General features: G+C 35.7%; 1 protein-coding gene across 1 annotated transcript; it reads left to right on the top strand.

The window, feature by feature from the left end:
- Window positions 1-15,068: 15,068 nt before the first annotated feature.
- On the top strand, window positions 15,069-19,848 carry IL2 (interleukin 2; the record flags this gene model as incomplete). Its single annotated transcript, XM_081238936.1, has 4 exons — window positions 15,069-15,215; window positions 15,309-15,368; window positions 17,806-17,952; window positions 19,738-19,848. The coding sequence occupies 4 exons, from the start codon at window positions 15,069-15,071 to the stop codon at window positions 19,846-19,848; spliced, it is 465 nt and encodes a 154-aa protein (XP_081095062.1).
- Between the last annotated feature and the right edge of the window lie 925 nt (window positions 19,849-20,773).

The following is a 20,773-nucleotide window of genomic DNA, read 5'->3' as shown; positions in this document are numbered from 1 at the left end:
TAAACATTATTCCCCTTTATCCATGAATCCAGTCTTATCACTCTGGAATTAGTGTTTTTGGAAATTATCAATAAAAATATTTTCAATATTATTTAAATTGTAAACTTCATGAATTCAAGAAAGAACAGGTACGAAAAAATAAACCCAAGGAGAAAGCTCACAACTGAAATGACTATTTGAGAAGTTTTCCTTTGACTATTATCTGCTCAGCAGGGCAGAAACAAGAGTCTCTTACTCAGCTCTCTGATTTAAGACAACAGCTCTTTTAGTTCTTTTTGGCCAGAAAATTAGCAAGAGGTAGATTAATAGAAAGTACAAAGTTAGGGAATAGACTGTATGTCATACAAAATGGTTATGGTAATTGTGAAATAAAAACTTTATCTACCTCAGTATAAATACACATCACATTTTTTCTCCAAATATATGGCATAATCACAAAGAGAAAACCATAAAAGCATGCTGTTTTCACCATAAAGAGTAGCATCAGGATGGAAGCGTTCCATGGAAAGCCCAACTTTTCATCATTTCAGATTATAGATAAATATCAAAAGAAAAACATGGAACACACACTTGACTATACATAGTGTAAATCAACAAAGGAGGATCTTTGCTTTTATAAGTATTTGACTCTCTCAAAACTCTGTTCAGAGGACAGATTCTTTGGCTCCCTTAGAATTCAGTCACTCATTTATTTGAGATGCAGTAACTCTTTCCATCCAGAATACTACAAAATACCCATTGAAGGGTGTTTTTGGCCTTCATGAGGAAAAAAAGTGAATAATTTCCTTGCTTACCCATGATAAAATAGTTGTGTCAGCACTTCAGTAATCCACATTTCTCCCCCACTCCAACGTTCCCTACCAAACTTTCAACACTCTTGTTGATTCCACATTATATGATAGCACTGCTTCATTCTGAATCTCTCAGTAACAAATAGCACATGGTAAATTTACATACAAACCTGATGCTGTACCTCATGCTCACAAATTGGCAAATAAAATTCAGATTTTATTTTTATTTAATTAATCAAGGCATTTCTCAAGGAAATGATATGTTGTCTTCCTAAGCTATGTTCAGGCTCCCTATAGAGTGTTTCTGCAAAATTTTGATATGAGAAAAAAAGTCTTTTTTTTTTTGGCTTAGCTCCTCTAAATTCTCCTCCGTAATACTACTAGAGGAATCTTTATAAAATGGAAACATAAAATCTATCAATATCTTTCCAATGTACTCAGGAAAAATCCTACTTCCTCAGAATGGCTTACTATAAATATTTATTGAGTGACATCTATGTGTCAGATACTGTTACAGACCTTAGGGGTAGTTAGTAATAGGCAAAACAACCAAACAAAAATCCCTGCCTTCACAGAGTTTATATTATAGTGGAAGGACACAGACTATATTTAATGAATAAATAAGAAAATAATGCAGTGTATTGGAAGGTGGTAATAAGCTGTAGAAGGGGAAAAAACAGGGAAGGGAGATAGCTAGTTCCTGGGAGGTCAGAATTAATAACATGAACAGAAAAGGTCTCTCTGAGAGGAAGATATATGAGAAAAGAATTGAAGATGAGGGAAGTCAAGAGGATACTGGCATAGAGAGCATTTCAAGCAGAGGGAACAGCAAACACAACGGCCCTGAAGCTGTCACAGTTTGTTTTGTTCAGGGAATAGAAAGGAGAGCAGTGTGACTTGAGGTAAGAGAGAAGAGTGGAAGATGACATTATTGAGGTCAGATGAGGGGGGCTTTAAGCCAATTAATAACTTTGCCTTTTACTTTCGGTGAGCTGAGAAGCCTCTTGAAGGTTCTGGTCAGCCTGATGTAATCTGATTTAGATTTTAGAAAGATCATGCTGTCTCCTGTGTGAAAAGAGGCTTACAGTATAAGGGGCAAGAACTGGAAAAAGAGGCATCAATTAGGAAAACTATTGAAATATTCAAATAAAAGATAATAATGGCTTAGAATAGAGTGGTTGAGATAGCTGTGGTTTCAGTGGTGGATCAAGGATGAATTCTGAGGAAGAACCAACAAGATTTTTTGACAGATTGAATATGAGAAAACAAAGATGAAAGAAAACAAAGATGATTGCATAGTTTTTAGTTGTTGTTTTGAGCAGTTCATGCTGTATGGAGTTCCCATTAGCTAGTGAGAGGGAAAGCCATGGAATCACCTTTTCTGGAACTATTGTCACATTTCTATAGTATTGGTTGGTACAGTTATTCATCCTAAAATATATTTTTCAAGCATTCAAATATACTGATGTGTTGGAGGATGCCATTTTCACTTACTACTCAAAGCATGACCACTTCTACAATATTTGGGACTTAATTAGGTTATGATAATTGGCAATAGTGATTGGGTGCCATGTGTTATCTTTTACCATTTAACAATAAAGACAATTTAAAACTTTAACCCATTTCATTTTTCTTAATTGTAATAATATAGTTGTTTTACATTACATTGGTTATATATGTAATTCTTAGAGATATAGTTTCATTTGAAGACACTATTTCAGTTTAGCCACAAACCAAAAGCATACTGCATATGTTTCAATCACATTTATGAAGCTAGCAAAATATTTTTTAACAGCTTTGAACTATAATTGACATACCATAAGTGTACATTTCATTGGTTTTCAGTATATTGACAAAGTTGTGCAACCATCACCACTATCTAATTTTAGAACATTTTCATCACCCCCCCCAAAAGAAACCCCATAACCCTTTAGCGCTATCACTCCCCAATCTCCCTTATTCTAGCCTCTAGAAACTACTAATCTACCTTGTGACATGATGGATTTCCTTTTCTGGACATTTCATATAAATAGAATCATACAACATTTGGCGTTTTGTGATCAGTTGTTTGAACTAAGCATAATGTTTTCAAGGTTCATCTATGCTGTAGACTGTATCGGTACTTCAGTATTTATTGCCAAATAATGTTCCACTGTGTGGGTATACCACATTTTATTTATCCATTCGTCAGTTGATCGGCATTTAGGTTGCTTCCACTTTTTGGTTATTTTGATTAATGCTGCTATGAACATTTGTGTACAAGTTTTTATGTAGATATATTTCCATTTTTCTTGAGCAAATACCTAGGAGTGGAATTGTTGGGTCATATGGTACTCTAATATTTTGAGGAGCTGCCAAACTGTTTTCCAAAGCAGCTGGACCATTACTTTACATTCCCACCAGCAATGCATCATGGTTCCAATTTCTTCACATCCTTGCAAAAACGTTATTGTCTTTTTTATTTCAGTTATACTAATTGGTATGAAGAGGCATCTCACTGTGGTTTTGGTTTGCTTTTCCCTAATGATTAATGATATTCAGTATCTTTCCATGTGCTTTTTTTGGCCATGTATACATCTTTTTTGAAGAAATTTCAAATCATTTGGCCACTGTTAAATTGGGTTATTTGTCCTTTTATTGTTGAGTTGCAAAAGTTCTTTATATATTCCAGATATAAATCACTTATATATGATTTGCAAATATTTTTTGCCATTCCGTGGATCTTTTCACTTTCTTTATGGTATCCTTTGAAGCACAGTTTTAATTTTTGATGAAGTATAACTTATTATCTTCTTTTGTTGGTTTTGCTTTTAGTGACATAGCTAAGAAACCACTGTTTAATTCAAAGTCTAGAATATTTACCCCTATGTTTTATTCTATGAGTCTTGTAATTTGAGCTCTAAAATTTAGTTTTATGATACATTTTAATGTTTGTATATGGTATGAAGTTGGGGTACAACTTCATTCTTTCACATGTAGAAATCCAGTTGTCCCAGCACCAGCTGTTGAAAAGACTATTATTCTTCCTCCATTGAACTGTCTTGGCACCCTTGTCAAAAATCAATTGACTATCATCAAGAGTATATTCTGGAACTCTCAATTCTAGTTCATTGATCTCTATGTCTATTCTTATGCCAGTAGAAGCTAGCATAAATTTCATACTTGGCATACTTACCTACTGGTCCCCTTGCACTTACTGTAGTACATTGGAGCATCCCTATATATGTCTGTTTTTCTACTAAAATATAAAATTCTGTAGGCTAGGGATAGCAACCTATTTTTGTACTCTCATAGCCCATGAGATGATGTTCGATAATGTACCTTAAATATTTTGCAGTCAAAAAAAACCCCCAATAGGATTGTCTAATAAGAACAAGGCCTAATGTACTCATACAGTGCTGTTAGGGGCATATAATGAGAAACCCAAAATAACAGTGACTTAAACAAGATATATTTATTTCTCTCTCACATAAAATAATTCAGCAACTAGGCAATCAGAGTTGATTTGGTAGCTCCATGAAAATATTGGTATCCTAGCTCTCAGCTCTAACATCCCTAGAGTGTGGTTCCCTGTCTTTAGGTCCAGAAGAGTCGCTAGAGCGCCGCCATTATATCTGCATGGCCACACCTCATTGCAGAGGAAAACTAGGGAATGTGGTCTTTACTGGGGAGCGGTACTGTAACCAGCTAAAACTCAGGATTCTTATTCTAAGCAAGAAGGAAGAACAGATATTAGGAGGAAATTAGCATTCTCTACAACAGAAATAACAGGATAACTTTTAAAAATCCCTTTGTGCCTGAAGAAAGTAAGGTATTTAGGAAGCTCCAAAGTAATTCAGTGTCTCATAGCTGCCGCTGTAGGAATGGACTGAGATACGCCTGGGATGGATGTTGCTTGTTCTTCCTTTTTTCAGGCTCTGATGCCCTAGCCATCTGGGACCCTCATGTGGTCCTACCCTCACCATTGTGGTGTGGCACTTGAATTTATACTCCCTAGGATATAGTATCATACAATCTAAATTTAAATCATCCCTAAATGCCTAGTCAATCAAATTAAATTTCTTAGTGCTCCATTTCCCACCAAACATATTCTAGTGTAGAGAACAATATCTTGAAATCTAGGGGATATTAGGATTTCATTACCTTTATTCTTCTAAGTAGTATATGAGCACGTCAAAAGAACTTTCAGTGATATTTCAACCACACAAAAGTATTTCTAATAGTTGGGATTTTAACTACCACAGCCAACATAGCCAACCACAGAGAGAACACTGGATTAAAAGAGTGTATTATCTTGGATTACATAGTCTACCTGTGAGGTATAATAAAATTATTTTTTCTCTTCTGTATATTCTACACAGAAAACATAAGTTACCTTTTGCCTCACCTCAAGAATATTCTTTGTACTATTATGCCGCCTCTTTCCATGTTTATAGGTAATTCTAGGTCAAACAATGATTCTTCACTTATTGAAGAAGTAAAATTCTTAGGCATTATTATGTTACTACCTGCTATATTCAAAACACTTCATCATTACTCTGGTCCATGAAGCAGCCAACCTGCTGCTACTCCTTCTTTTAGGAACTATACCTGCATCTTACCTGAGCAAGTATTCACCGCTGAGAATTCTTCATGGTTTTGCTTCGCCCCAAACATACGCAAACTCAAAATAATAAAAATTTAAGGATGCCCCTTATACCTACATCTAGGGTGACTTCCAGATGGTCCATGAGTTGCACCAAGGGTTTACCCCCTCCCCTTAGGAAAGAAGGGATACTAGAAATAACTAGGTTTTTGGTATACTCCATATTTTAATATTAGCTCAATGGTTTTGTAAGAACTGCCCTATACTGCTGACTCACAATATGAGACATCTATAAAAAGTGAGAGAGAGAAGGGGGGAATCTCAATTTCTCCAGGTTAATTTGCATAGGAAAAGTGTTATTAATATAAATATTCTCAATGACTGTGTGCCTTCAGTATAGTTAGAAGCCTCCTCATATTTGTGAGCAAGGGCTGACATAATGATTGTCAACAAACTTACAAGATTTTCCTCCTAGGTTAAAATAACCTCATCTATTGGTGATAATTATGCCTCACAATTTATGAATCAGATTAAAACACCCCAGAGATTTGCCAGTGCCTGTAAGTTCCATAATACATTCTTACCCCATGGATAAAGTTTGCCCGAATTCTTAATAGGAAATAAATACAGATATATGTCTATATGTATACATACATACAAGTATACACACACACACACACACACACACACACACACACACAGAAGTCTATGTGGGTTAATCTATAAACAACGCTTGGCTTAAGAGGTGAAATGAACTCTACCAGAATCCTAATATCATTTGGTGAGTAGTCCAGAATTATTTGCCTAATATTGTCAAAGATAGAGAATTAAGAATAAATTACATATTCATAAATTTTAAAAAGTTATATGGGGACTTCCCTGGTGGCACAGTGGTTAAGAATCCGCCTGCCAATGCAGGGGACACGGGTTCGATCCCTGGTCTGGGAAGATGCCGCAGAGCAACTAAGCCCGTGAGCCACAACTACTGAGCCTGCAACCTAGAGCCTGCGAGCCCCAACTACTGAAGCCCGCGCGGCAAGAGCCCATGCTCCACAACAAGAAAAGCCACGGCAATGAGAAGCCCGCACACCACAATGAAGAGTAGCCCCCACTTGCTGCAACTAGAGAAAGCCTGCGTGCAATGATGTAGACCCAAGGCAGCCAAAAATAAATAAATAATAAATAAAATAAATTAATTAAAAAAATTAAAAAGTTATATGAGGCAAGCTTGACTCTAAAATCAGCCACCTAAGTAACTACTTCTAGAATCTCTACCAGTATAAAAAGCCAAGTAACCATGAGGTGGTGTGAAAGCTTGCCTTTTGTTCCCTATAACAGAAGATACAGATGCATCTTATTTACAGAGGCTGGCTCCTCCTTCCATTCTCTATGATTTGCATGGGTGAGGCCTGATACAGTGTTGATTTGTTTGACTACCTCCTCTTCTCTAGCATTACTGTCTTCTATAATAATTTTTTATTTGATCGCAGATATGTGAAGACATGCTCTCATTTGCTTTTGCTAAAATATCAGATTTGTCTCTATCTTAAACATTTGTAATGGAAATCTTTCCTAAAAATATTACATATACTCTGACTTCCTAAATAAAGCAGATTTTAACAACGCAAAGCATAATTTCAACATTTTTTGAAGAGGCAGGTCATCACTGGGAATATCAGTCATTATATTCTGCTATCATACAGGGTTATTGGGGTGCATGGGGGTTACTGGATCACATACTAAGGTTTCAGAAGGCTGTGCTTTTCTTTGGTCCCCATATTTCCTTCATTTTTAATACTTGTTTTCTGTATTTATAGTTACCTCCTATGTCTCATCCTTTTAAACTGTCAGCGATCATTTATTCTGTGGGCAGCCTGATTCCCACAATTGTTTCTAATCTAACCTGCTCTTGAAAACAAAAAAGCTGGCTAGAACTGGGCCTAAAGAACGCATGAGCATAGAGCAGAAATGTTAAAAACTTGGCATACAGGCCATGACTCCACATTCCAGAGCCCACTGCAGACTAAATATTGATGCGCACTTCTCCACCGAGAACACATTATTCTCAGTACAGCACTCCAAGCAGACACTGTTAATAATTCAGCCTATCAGAGGACTTTTTAAAATTAACTTTCGGAGTTTTGGTTGTTTTAGAGGAATGAGGTTGTTTTTCAACTCAGATCAGGATAGGTCAATTTTGATGGTGAAGGGTAGCACAATATTTCACCCCAAAATACACCCTTTTGGCCGTAAGAATTATTTTTAGTTGATTATTTTGAGAAACTACAGACACAGGAGCATCTCTGAAAACACAGTAGAAGTTACCCTTTTGTAAAAGAGATCTACATTTATAAAGAAAATTTACTTTACAGAGGGGTCTGTACCAGGAAGAAAGCTCTTACTAAAGATAACTTTTTTTGGACTGCTCGTTTATCTTTTTTTTTTTTTTTAACCCACTTTATTTCCAAAGATAACTTTCTAACTTGAGAGACTTATCTGCATGGCAGGGCAACCTTTGCTTACCAAACATTTCCTCTTTTCACTTTCCCAAGAAACGCCTTCCCCTCTTTGAAGCTCCAGACCCCTATCTGGTTCCTTAGCTCAGGATGGTATCTAAGCCTCAATAATCTGGCTGCCTTTTGAGTCTCAGATCTTTATAGTGCTCCTGTAGGTACATACGTATGTACTTACAATTGTTTATTTTTTTCTCCTATTAATCTGTCTTTTATTACAGGGTGGGGGTGTGTGTCAGCAGAGCACCTAGAAGGATAAAGGAAAAATGTTCCTCCTCTACAATGGACAGAGATCTCTTTAGACGGGACTGACATATTATGGAATAATATCTATGTTATACTTTACCTCTAGTGACCCTATAGAATGATTAAAAATTATTTGGTTAATTAGATTTTACCTGAGTTTAACCTGGGCTTTGCTGGAACGGCAAAAATTTCTACCTCTTTCTTTTTCAAACTTCATATTAGGCAGATTGATAAACCTGGATGATATCAAAACAGTTTGCAAAGCAAATGCTATCACTTAAAGAAATATCTTAGTAGAAAAGGGAGAGGGTGTAGCATACCAGAAACAGGTCATGGGACTACTCATTCATTCAAAGTTATCAGATTTGTGTTGTGTGCTTTCATTTATGATATTTTGTCATTCACGCAAGAGTCCACTTAGGTCCATATTGTCATTTTAGAAATGAAAAAACAGGCTCAGAGAGGATAAGAAATTTGTCCAAGGTCACACAGCCAGTGAGTGATAAAGAGAACTGGACTCAGGTCCACCTGATTCCCAATTCCAAATATGGAACTGAATGTATTAGTATAACCTCCAACTGGCATACATTTCACCATTCCCACTCCTTTCTCCCTCTTGATCCACCCTTATTTGATAATATGGAAACTATGTAATTGGTACAGAAATATAGGCTTATGCCACTGATAAGGAGTGCTAAATTGTTAAGAACTTTCTGAATAAGTATCAAAAGCCTTAAAATATTCATACACTTTGACACAGTAATTCCCATTTTAGGATTTTATCCTAAAAGGAAAATCAGAAATTTGCACAAATATTTATGTGCAAAAGAGCTTAGTGAATTACAGCACTATTCATAATTGTGAATGTTTGTAATTAATGTAAATTCCAATAATAAAGTCACACAACAGAATAAAAATAATGTTTTAGAATATTTAATATGTGAGATATTTATAACACATGATTAAGAGAAATAAGCATGTAAAACCATACCACAGAAAAAAGATTAGATGGACATAAATACCAGTATTTTATAACAATAGTTATATCTACCTGGTAAGATTACAGTTGATTTTTAATTTTTTTCAGTTTCCTTTTATTTTCCAAATTTTCTATAATGAATATGTATTATTTTGTAATTAGATCATGTTACAATTTTTAAACAAAAGATCAGGCTATAATCTTTAAAAAATAAATTAGTTGGTGTTAAAAACAATACAACAGGCCCAAAATGGAATCGTTTATTCTAAGTCCCACATCACTAAACCAAGACTTAATTACAGTTTTGGCTGTCCCAGATATTCCAATCAGGAATTGCCTAATCAGCATAAATTAGGTAATCTGCCTGATAGACCCCTGCAATCCCTTAAAGGAAAGTAACCTTGCAGTAACCAATCCACTTTTTTGCTTAGTATAACTTCCTTGCTCCCATTCCCTTGTGGCTATTTTCATTTTGTACAGCTCCCCAGAGTTCCCTTCTGTCTGCCAGATTGGATGCTGCCTGATTTGAATTGACTTTTGCTCAAACTCTCAAAATTTTTAGTATGCCTCAGTTTATCTTTCAACATTAGGAATGATGGAACAATGGACTGTCAATGATACATCCAAAGCTTCTGTAGAAGAGGGAAGAGCCACTAGTTAACAGAGAACTTAAATGTAAATAATAACTTTATTTTTATAATGATTTTAATGAAGGTATTTATTTCCACAGAGGAGAAAGCTAATATTTATTTGTAAGTTGCAAGGTTTAACCTTTTTTTTTTTTTTTTTTTTCCCTCTGCAGTACGCGGGCCTCTCACTGTTGTGGCCTCTCCCGTTGCGGAGCACAGGCCCCGGACGCGCAGGCTCAGCGGCCATGGCTCACGGGCCCAGCCGCTCCGCGGCATGTGGGATCCTCCCAGACCGGGGCACGAACCCGCGTCCCCTGCATTGGCAGGCGGACTCTCAACCACTGCGCCACCAGGGAAGCCCACAAGGTTTAATCTTAATGTACAAAGAAAATAAAGGTCTTCATGAAATACATGCAGCCAGAAAATTTCTTTCCTTAACTATTTTGCTGTGAAATGAGATAAAAGGATGTGAAAGTCCTTTATGAACTTGAAGTGCTTTACAAATCTATTACTATTACCATCAGAAGATTGTCATGTTCTACCTCTAGCAACTGCTGTGTGACTTGTCATAGGGGTCATATATTTACACAAAAAATTATTTCCAAAGTTGTGAAGATACTCCCAATTCTCATCACATTTAAGTAGTAAGCTGTCTCCTGGTTGACAAATGCAGACAATTGCCTTGTGTGATATCCCCATGTCAGCCTTAGAACACTGCACTCCTAAAAGGACGATGCAGCTTAAATCCACATTGAATACAATCATTTTCTTACTTTAGATATGGGAGAAGTGTCAGGAAACATCAAATGCTCCAGTGCTTTTAAAAGACCCCAGAAAGAGATGAAAAAACATGAGCAAAACCCAGCTTTTGTAGCTACTGTATGAATTCAGCTGCTCTAAATTCTTAGAAATCCTAAAGCTGCTCAGACAAGGTGTTGGTTAAGTGAAGGTGGATGGTGGATGATGCCTCACTTGATTCATCAGCTATCACTGAGAGAATGAGTGAAATGGAAAATGGGCACAATTCATCTTTTTCTATGTAGCATAATGGGCCTAGAATTTGGCATCACTATTTAACACAGGAAATACATAAGATTAGAGATGAGGAAGCCTTGGGTTTTTGCTCTAACTTCACCACTAATTTAAGAATGTGATCTTGGGTAAGTCACTTAACCTCTAAAAACATCAAATTTCTTATCAGCAAAATGTGACTCAATTAGATAATGAATTTGAAAACACTTTGCAAAATTAAAAGTACCAAGGAGATAATTCTTCCATTCCAAAAGGTTATGAACATCATTAAAATTTACCACACAGAAGAAGAGCACACACAAACGAGACTTAACTGTGATGGACAAACAGATTTAAAGAAGCGGTATCACATTAAGGCGGACCGCAGGTCTAATAAAGACAAACAATGGGCACCAACCTATGCCTGAGGAAATATGGATTTTCACAGGAAACACAGAGCTCCTAGTGAAATGTTCTCTAGGTGGTATGGAGATGATCCAACAGTATGTCCTGACTTCAAAAGGAGAGAACTGTATCTTGAAAAACCAAGAGGCCTTTAGAGAGACCGACAAGAGATACATTAATACAGGCATCAAGCTCCAGATCAAATTAAAGTTTTACAGAGCTGTGAAAGAGGCTCAGAAAGAAGAAATTCTTGCAGGAGGTGGAGTCCTTGAAAGTTAGCTTTGATGGGTGGATGATTAGGCAACTGACTGACCAACCTCCCTGGGAGGCAGCTTTAGCAACTTGGGCTATTCCTGAGTCTAAGAGGCAGACTCACAAACAATGCTAAGCAACTAAAAGAGCTTCTAATTGAATAGTAAAATTTATTTTCAAAGGGGAAGTAGGGGGTGTGACACATGCGGTAGTTAGCAGTCTACTACTCACTCTATCATCACTATAGCCAGAGAAGTCCGCTGATGTGTCAGACATGTTAAAAAGTGAAAGTTTGCCAAAGCATACGATTGCCGTAGCTTTCTTCCCAAGCATTTCAAGAAAGAAGTTATAAGGCCAACTTCCATAATGATGCCTGTTACAAAATAAGGACAAGCCAGGGGCCTAGGAATTCAATTTTCCACAGGGTCCTGTCAATGTAGCCATATACTGACCCACTCTCTCATGGAAATAGCCGGAGAAATATAAATATCAAGAATATGAGCACATCACGGGCCTCACTGGAAAAGCCCCACACAGAAAAATGTGTGGGTGTGAATTTTTCCATTCTGGAAGGGTAAAGGCCTGAGCTGATGATGCTGGGATGAGACACTGAAGTCTTTAGAGAAGTGAAACAAGTGTAATAAAGTTGACACACAGATTACCAAATAGCCTTTCCCTTATAACTAATGCTAAATTTGTGGTTTTGATTTGAAAGGTACAGAGAGACATTCTGCATTTTTTTTAGAAAAAAAAAAAAAAGGAAAAGATCATCGCTGGTTTCTAATCTTTTCTAAAAGAAAAAATTATTTGTCTCTAATCTGGCTTTTTCACTTTTTTCCCCTTGAGGAACTGTAACTCTTATTTTTAAATTTTAGGAAAATGTTTTATATTCTTCTGAATATTGCCTAATGCATAGATAAAAAGTACTGAAACAATTTTCTCTGGTTTTTTTTTTTTTTTTTTTTTTTTTTTCGGTACGCAGGCCTCTCACTGCTGTGGCCTCTCCTGTTGTGGAGTACAGGCTCCGGACGCGCAATATCAGCGGCCATGGCTCACTGGCCCAGCTGCTCTGCGGCACGTGGGATCTTCCCAGACCGGGACTCGAACCCGTGTCCCCTGCATCGGCAGGCAGACTCTCAACCACTGCACCACCAGGGAAGCCCTCTCTGTTCTTTTTATATACAATTAAGTGTTCCTTAGAATGTGTAACCTGGACTTCCCTGGCAGTCCAGTGGTTAAGACTCTGTGCTTCCACCGCAGGGGGCACGGGTTCAATCCCTGGTCAGGGAATTAAGATCCTGCATGCCTTGCAATGTGGCCAAAAGAAAAAAAAAAAAAGTAAATTATGCTCAAAGAATGTGTAACCTTTCCTGCCTACCCACCCTCATCTTAATCCTAAAGTTACATATCTACATTTTAACCATGTTGTCAGAATTCGGTTTAAAGTCATGTTTCTTCTTCAAAATTCTTCATATTCACCTTTCTTGAGGCAGCAAGATTACACCTGGGATTACACCTGTCTGTGTATGACTGCTCTATTACACATCAGGTTGTTTGAGAAAGAACACAAATGGTCAGAGTGTGGGCTTTGGAGTAAGAATATTCTGGTTTCAAATACTTGTTCTGCCCTAAACTGGCAGTAGGGCTAAATAACCTAGAACAAATTATTTAACTTCTCTGATCTTCAGTTGTCTAATCTACAAAATGGTATCATCACTTCACAGGTAAGGCTTAAACTAGACGGTGTGTCTGCGCATTATTTTTTCTTTCTATATACTTGACAGCATCATAGGTGCTAGATAAATATGTTTAAAGAATAGACAAGAAATGAATAAGGTAGTAAGAACGGAGAAGTTACAAGAAATGTCTTTGAAGAAGGATTTCCTCAGTTTAAATTAGCAGTATATATCTGTACCATCATTCAGGCAGTTAGTGCATTACACTGAGGACAAACGAACACAATCCTAAAAGTATCCTACCTGATATAATGACAAAAATATTGATCTGATGTTATTTAATAACTATTATTTTTACACTCATAGTGTCACAGGTGCTTTAGAAGCTAAATCTAAATCTATTAAAGAGTGAAAACATAAAAACTAGAAACTTGTGGACTGGTTTATATATGGCACACATAAAGTCTATTATAAAACTGGCATCAATACCCTTGGATGCAAACCTTTTTCTGAGTATTTGTTTGTCACAAGTTTTTTGCAGTACTTTATTTTTTCATAAATGTGCTCCAAGAATTGTAATGGATACCCCTCTTGGTAACTTCTATTGATTGAGTTCTGGCTTCTGTATTTTAAGAGTCATGTTGGAATAACTGAGCCCAAATACCCCTGCTCTGAGGACTGCTCTCACTCCACAAGACACATACACACACACACACCCCCCCAAACATACACGTTCCATGGCTCACCATGGCCTCCTGGACTGCTTATTACCCTGCCTTCTGCACCCCCAGCCACAATAATTAGGCCAGTATTGGTTCACCATGAGCTAGTCACATCACCTTTCTTCTAAAGAATGTACGAATGGTATCCAGAAATTCCAGTTAGTGAGCTTCCTATAAACAAATAAACTTGGGGATCCCTATTGTTATGCTCGTTTTCTGCCTTATATTTAAAGAAATATAAGCAATCTGTTCAACAGAGAGAGAGAAAGAAATGAAATGGACATGAAGAAGGAGAAAGATCTAATAGCTCAAGTGGCCCCTGAGAGACTGAGAGGAAGAAAAAGCATCCTTGATTCTGGCAACACTGCAACTCTCACTATATCCCCTTGATGCCCATCAAAAATAATAAAGGAGCAAAAATAAATTTGTAAAACAAATGACCAGAAAAACCCCCATTAGCATTAGTAGTGTCCTTGTATGCAAACCCTTTTCTGAGCATGTTTGTTAAACACCGTACCACTAAAAAAAAAAAAAAAAAAAAAAAAAAAAAAAGTGCAACAGACATTAAGAGATTTAAACAGATACAAGAAACATGTTAAAATTAAAACAGCATAAAACAGTGCCTCAAGCTGTTTTTTTATGTATTCTAATTTTAATACCTCTCTAGCTGATTGTATAAGAAGTAATCTAGCATGTTGTATGCATTAGCTCAGTCATCGTGGAGATAAAAAGGTAAAGCCATCCTGAAACAGGAAACCAATATTCTTCCTGTTTAATCAACAAATCTAAAAATTTATTCTTTTCAACTATTTATTCTTGCTCTTGTCCACCACAACATGGTGTTCCACATGTTCCACACAGTTTTATGACAAAGAGAAATTTTTCATGAGACTCTTTTGTATCCCCACCCCCTTAAAGAAAGAGGGAGGAAAAACTGTTTCACACAGAAGGCGTTAGTTGTATGAATTAGAACTGCCACCTAAGTGTGGGCTAATGTAACCAAGAGGGATTTCACCTACATCCATTCAGTCAGTTTATGGGGGTTTAAAGAAATTCCAAAGAGTCATCAGAAGAGGAAAAATAAAGGTAATGCTTTTTGCCACACAGGTAGAATCTTTGAAAGTATGTGTAATATGTAAAACATTTTTACACCCCCATCATATTTTTCCAGAATTAACAGTATAAATTGCTTCTCTTGTTCAAGAGCTTCCTATCAGCCTCTCTAATCACTACTCACAGTAACCTCAACTCCTGCCACAATGTACAAGATGCAACTCTTGTCTTGCATTGCACTAACTCTTGCACTCGTGGCAAACGGTGCACCTACTTCAAGCTCTACGGAGAACACAAAGAAACAAGTGAAGTCATTGCTGCAGGATTTACAGTTGCTTTTGAAGGAAATTAATGTAAGTTTATTCCCTTTCTTACTCAAATTATTACAATTAATTTTTCTAAGTGGAGTTTCTTTTTTTTAATAACAATCTGTTATGCTTTCTCAGAATTACGAGAACCTCAAGCTCTTCAGGATGCTCACATTTAAATTTTACATGCCCAAGAAGGTAAGTACAACTTTCTACATTCATTTACATTTTAATAGAATTAAAAGTAATGTGAAAATTTACACACTACCTGGATTAATAGCACTTCAGCTGAGGAGAAGAATTAGTAACCTCAGCATCTTTTTTAAAAAAACCAAGTTTGATAATGGGCTTCTGAAAAATGGCTTTGTCAATATTTTTTTTTATACGTACTTATGTGTGTTTTGGGGTAGAGGGAATGGGAAGAAAAGAATAATATTCTCACTTTATTGCTCAGACAGTTTAAAAGAGATTGTGTTGACCTACTGTTTTATTTAAAAATATAAAACTCTAGAGATACCTGATCATATCACTTTACCATTCAAATTAGCAAAACTGATATCAGAGGGCCCACTTTAAAAAAAATCCTTTACTGTTTTAGGAAAGATTCCTAAGGATCTATCTTCAAGAGGCATCATAGCAGTAATCCGTAGCACAGATTCTAGGGCGGATTATTTAAACTGAAATCTCAGCTCTGCCATGTCCAATCTTTTGTAACCTTGGGCAAGTTACTCTGTGATTCAGTTTCTTACTTACTTATGTAAATGATAATTGTATATACTTCATATAGTTTTGTGAGGATTAAGGAGTAAATGTAAAGTACTCAGAACAGTATCTGGCATATAGTAAACACCATATAAGCATTAGATATTAGAAGTAATAATAAAGACAAAATTCTTCCTGGAGAGTATAAAGTAAAATTTTGGACTTACACATCTTTCATGTCAATAGACCTAGAGACTTCTGATGCTATATGACTTACGTTCCAAGACTAAAAGCTTCATTTGGTCGTTTGGGGATTCAGTTAGCTAAGCATCATCTAAGCTCCTAGAGCTACGCTATGCATGTAAAGTTTCCTAGTAGTCATACTGGTCAACAGATAATGGGCAAAATCTGATGCTAAGAAGAGCTTGTCCCTGGGTGAACAGCCCAGAAAAAAAATGGGATTTAAGGGTCATGAATGCAATCCCACTGACCCACTTCTTATAAATTCGAGGAAATTATACATCAAACTACCCCTTTAAAAGATAAAAAGGAGATAACTTAGAGATGCTCCTCCAACTTAATCAGACTCACGTAACTCTTACCTCCAGCAGCGGAAAGACACTAGACTGTTTTTGAAGGAAAGAGCTCCAAGTTGTTCATGCCAAAAACTTAAGCCCTGAACTTGTAGAACTTATAGTAGCAAGTTGAAAGGGCATTAGATGAAAATGTCATAAAATGTATGTGGTGTATTCCTACCTCTCCCTTTAAAAAGTGTTAAAAAGATAACACCAGATTATGTGCATAATTTAGAGGGTGGTGAAATTCTTTGAAATCTAGCAGTTTCTAAATGACAATGCAAAATCTATTTGAAACTAGAAGTAATGTGATAAACGCCATTCATTTGTTCATTTTACAACCATTCATGTTTGCAAAAGAATTGAGAGAGCTATAAAAACATTTAATTCAAAGGTTGTTATGTTAATGTTATAAAGAAAAAGAACTGAAATTTAATCCTGGCTCCACCTAGTCATATGGCCTTGGGGAAGACACTGAAATTCTGAGATTTAGTTTCCTTATTTGTAATATGGAGATAACACACTACATTACCTATCTCAAAAGGTGGCTGTGAGACTTGGGCTTCTTTAGGACAAAACACTTTGAAATTATAATGTACCATAGAAGTATGAAATATTATCATTATACATAGAAGTGTGTTATGTGTGTGTGTGTATTTGTATGTGTATATGTCTAAATTAGGAGGCCCATCCAAAAATCCTTCAAATATTGTAAGCTTTTATTTGATTTGGACAAATCATTTTTAAAAATGTATCTTAATGTACTTATTATAGAAAAGTAAAAAATTAAGGTGCAGTTATATGTGCCTTGCTATACTGACCCATTACTAAATAGCTACCACTAATCCATAAAATGTTGGAATTGTGACAGATGGCATCCAAGAGCTCCCTCTGTCCCTAACATTCTATGATTCTCAACTCTTAAATATTAAATATCTAATAAATATCTAATAACTAATATTCTAATATTAAATAGTAGAATCAGAGAATGTGATCCTATACTTCCACATTATGACTACTCTGGTTCTAATAATTTCTCTGCAGACTGGAAAAGAATTCAACCTATATTGGTGATTTACATTTGGGTGCACAAATGTTGAGTTTTTTTCAAAGCTAAATTAAGCTGAAATTAATGACTCGTTATTTGTTAACTAACAGTTAATGCTAACTATGGGCAGATGAACTCTCATTTTTCCAGTCTTATAATGTTGGTCCATCTTTATAGTAATGATGAAAACAGAGAGAATGGTAAAAACTATATACTGCCTCTGTTAATAAATAAATTTTGATATTAATTTCTGATTCTGACCTTTAGTCAGGGCAAATTGACCTGATAATTACTTTTATTATTATTCAAGGCTACAGAATTGAAACATCTTCAGTGTCTAGCAGAAGAACTCAAACCTCTGGAGGATGTGCTAAATGTTGCTCAAAGCAAAACCCAGAACTCGATAGATATCAAGGATTTAATGGACAATATCAACAGAATAGTTTTGACACTAAAGGTAAGATATTACGTTATTTGCTCTCCTGGAAATAAAATAAATGGAAGGGTGTTTTAATGTGGTATAACATTTTTGGTATTTGTGAAGTACTCATGCATTTTAAGTCCACTGTGAACATAACACATTTTTATATTAGGTGGAGCTGGGAAGTGTAAGCTAGAGGGCTTCCACCTACCATCCATTCAGGGACAAGCCTCCACTGCTGCACTCTGTCACCCCTCACATGAACACAAAATTGGGAGTAGAAGAAGACACTGAATTGAATTTCACAGAAAGCAGACAGATTTCATTATATATTTTTAAATTCCTTCAGATCATTTTCCAGAATAGCTAATTCTTATTACCTGAAAGACTTTTTAAATGAGATTTTCCTATCATCTGGTGGAAGAACCGAGAGATTTGTCTAAAAAAAAAAAAAAAGGCAACCAGTAAAATGGCCAATGGACCAGATAATTAACTTTTTATTTAGAAGTAATACTCACTTTCAGGACCTCAAGTATTTTTAAATGCATAGGAAGCATGAAACATACAAGGAACTTGGGTGATGTGAGAAATTCATGGTTCTCTTTTCTCATCCATCTGCCAAAGTACAAAATTCAGAATTAATAGATATCCTAAAATAAACAGCATAATTTTAATTACAGTAGAACCAACTTTCTAAAAGTATGTAACTCTATAGTTGTTTCCAAATAAGAGTCACTTTATTAGTAGACAGTCTCTATTTAAAAAATACATTGAGATCAATGTCATCTACCCATTGATAGACTCAGTTTACCATCTATGTCAATAATTTTGCTCTAGAATTCTTGACCAACATCAGAAAAACTCATTCTAAATTCTAGATGCAAAATTAATATAAAATTACATGAAAATCAGAAAAAGCAAGATACTTTAAAAAATCTAAACCCCCAAGAGGTTCTAATATTTAAATAATTATATGTAAGAGGGTATATAATACTGCAATAGTTTGTTTAAAGGGAATACTTTATCTAACTTGATTTATGTTCTCAGGATAGGAATTACTTCAAATTTGAAAAAGTCCCCTCTTTTAATCTCACTATATATCAAAATATTTTCTTCTTAGCTTATCAGCCAGAGGCAGAGTTGAAACAGTTCTTATCAGCAGAGGAGGTTAATTTCTAAAAAGTCAGTCCACAGAATTTCTAATGTTTAGACTTCTAAAAATTGGGAAATTTATCTGCATTGAGGTGGGGTGGGATTCATTATGAGTATTTTTGAAAATGTTTGTCATACAAATTTCCCCCCAAAGCTTATCCTAACTTACTCTGGGCTGGTTCCATTTTGCTTTGGGGAAAATATGAGGAGATTCACTCAAGCAGACTAATAGGAGATTTAAGGTTTAGAAATGAAGAAAGTATAATGTGCTTATCACTGTATACATGTAACCTATATTTAGATATAGATATAATTCGAGAGGAAAAGAGGTTTAACAACTTTAATTCTGCATGAAGCACTTAATGAAGTATTTGTCTAAAACTGTTTTAAAATGTTTATTGTACAAAATTCAGGAAAAAAAATCTTGTGTTCATTAAGAGTGACAATTAACAAATGAGGAAAATTTCAGCTTTTATGTCACTATCACTGGGTATCATAACATATAACTTTGGCACATCATTTTGATCATTTCAAGAAAATGTGAATGGTTAATATGTTTAACATACTTGAAAATAAAGGCCATAAGTCTATAAGACTTCAACTGAAAATAATTATATATAAGGTAAACTACCCTGAACTAAAACAAAATTAAAATGTTTTCTTTTACAGGGATCTGAAACAAGATTCACATGTGAATATGATGATGAGACAGTAACCGCTGTAGAATTTCTGAAAAAATGGATTACCTTTTGTCAAAGCATCTACTCAACAATGACTTGATAATTAAGTGCCTCCCACTTTAAATGTATCAGGCTTTCTATTTATTTAAATATTTAAAATTTATATTTATTTTTTGATGTATGCTTTTCTACCTTTTGTAACTATTAGTCTTCAGATGATAAATATGGATCTTTTAAGATTCTTTTTGTAAGCCCTACGGGCTCTAAAAAATTCACTTAAATTATTTATCCTAAAGTATTTATTTTTATGTTGAATTGTTAAAGATAATGTCTATGTAGGTCAGTTAATAAAATTATTTAATAAAAACAAGCCCAGATATTTGTTATTCTGGGAATAGCACAGAGTGAGCACTACAATATTTCTGAATTACTCATGTAAACTCACAAGACAGTTAAGATGCTTACAAAAGTCACTCTTCCCCTGAAGAGATATGTGGAATACAGAAATGGGTTTCTCAAAGCTCTTGCTTTCTCCTTTCAGGAGTTGATTAGACTCTTAATTCTAATCTGAGACTACCTCATCAAATTATACTATTTTCCTTCTCCAGGTCATGCCTTAAATTTAAATAAGATGCCAAAACAAAAACATTCTTGAAACCCTTTATATAATTGGTGTGTCTTTCTATCCATTCTCCAACATCTTATACCTTGCTCTCTGCCCTCAGGAGGCTCACCTGTTTGACCTATATCAAAGCTCTCCCCTGCCCTTTGGCTTTCCATTGGGTCCTGCCACTGGGGAACCCTGGTAGGATGTCTGAGGGACAGAAGAGATTCCCCTGACTTTCCCTATGGAGTAGCCACTGGATGCTTGTGCCTCTTGACCAAAGAACCCAGTTTCTCTCAAGGTGGCTCTCTTGAGACTTTTTCCTTCTGAGTTCTCCTAACCTTTCCCTCCACTCCTCCCTTCCAGCCTAAAGATGGTAGCACTTATACTATTACCAGCTTCAGGGTACTATACTATTCCT

Source organism: Mesoplodon bidens (genome assembly GCF_964165515.1).
Source record: "Mesoplodon bidens genome assembly, chromosome: 1".
Classification (NCBI taxonomy): Eukaryota; Metazoa; Chordata; class Mammalia; order Artiodactyla; family Ziphiidae; genus Mesoplodon; species Mesoplodon bidens.
The sequence above is the reverse complement of the archived record's forward strand: the minus strand, read 5'-3'. Positions and strand labels throughout refer to the sequence as shown.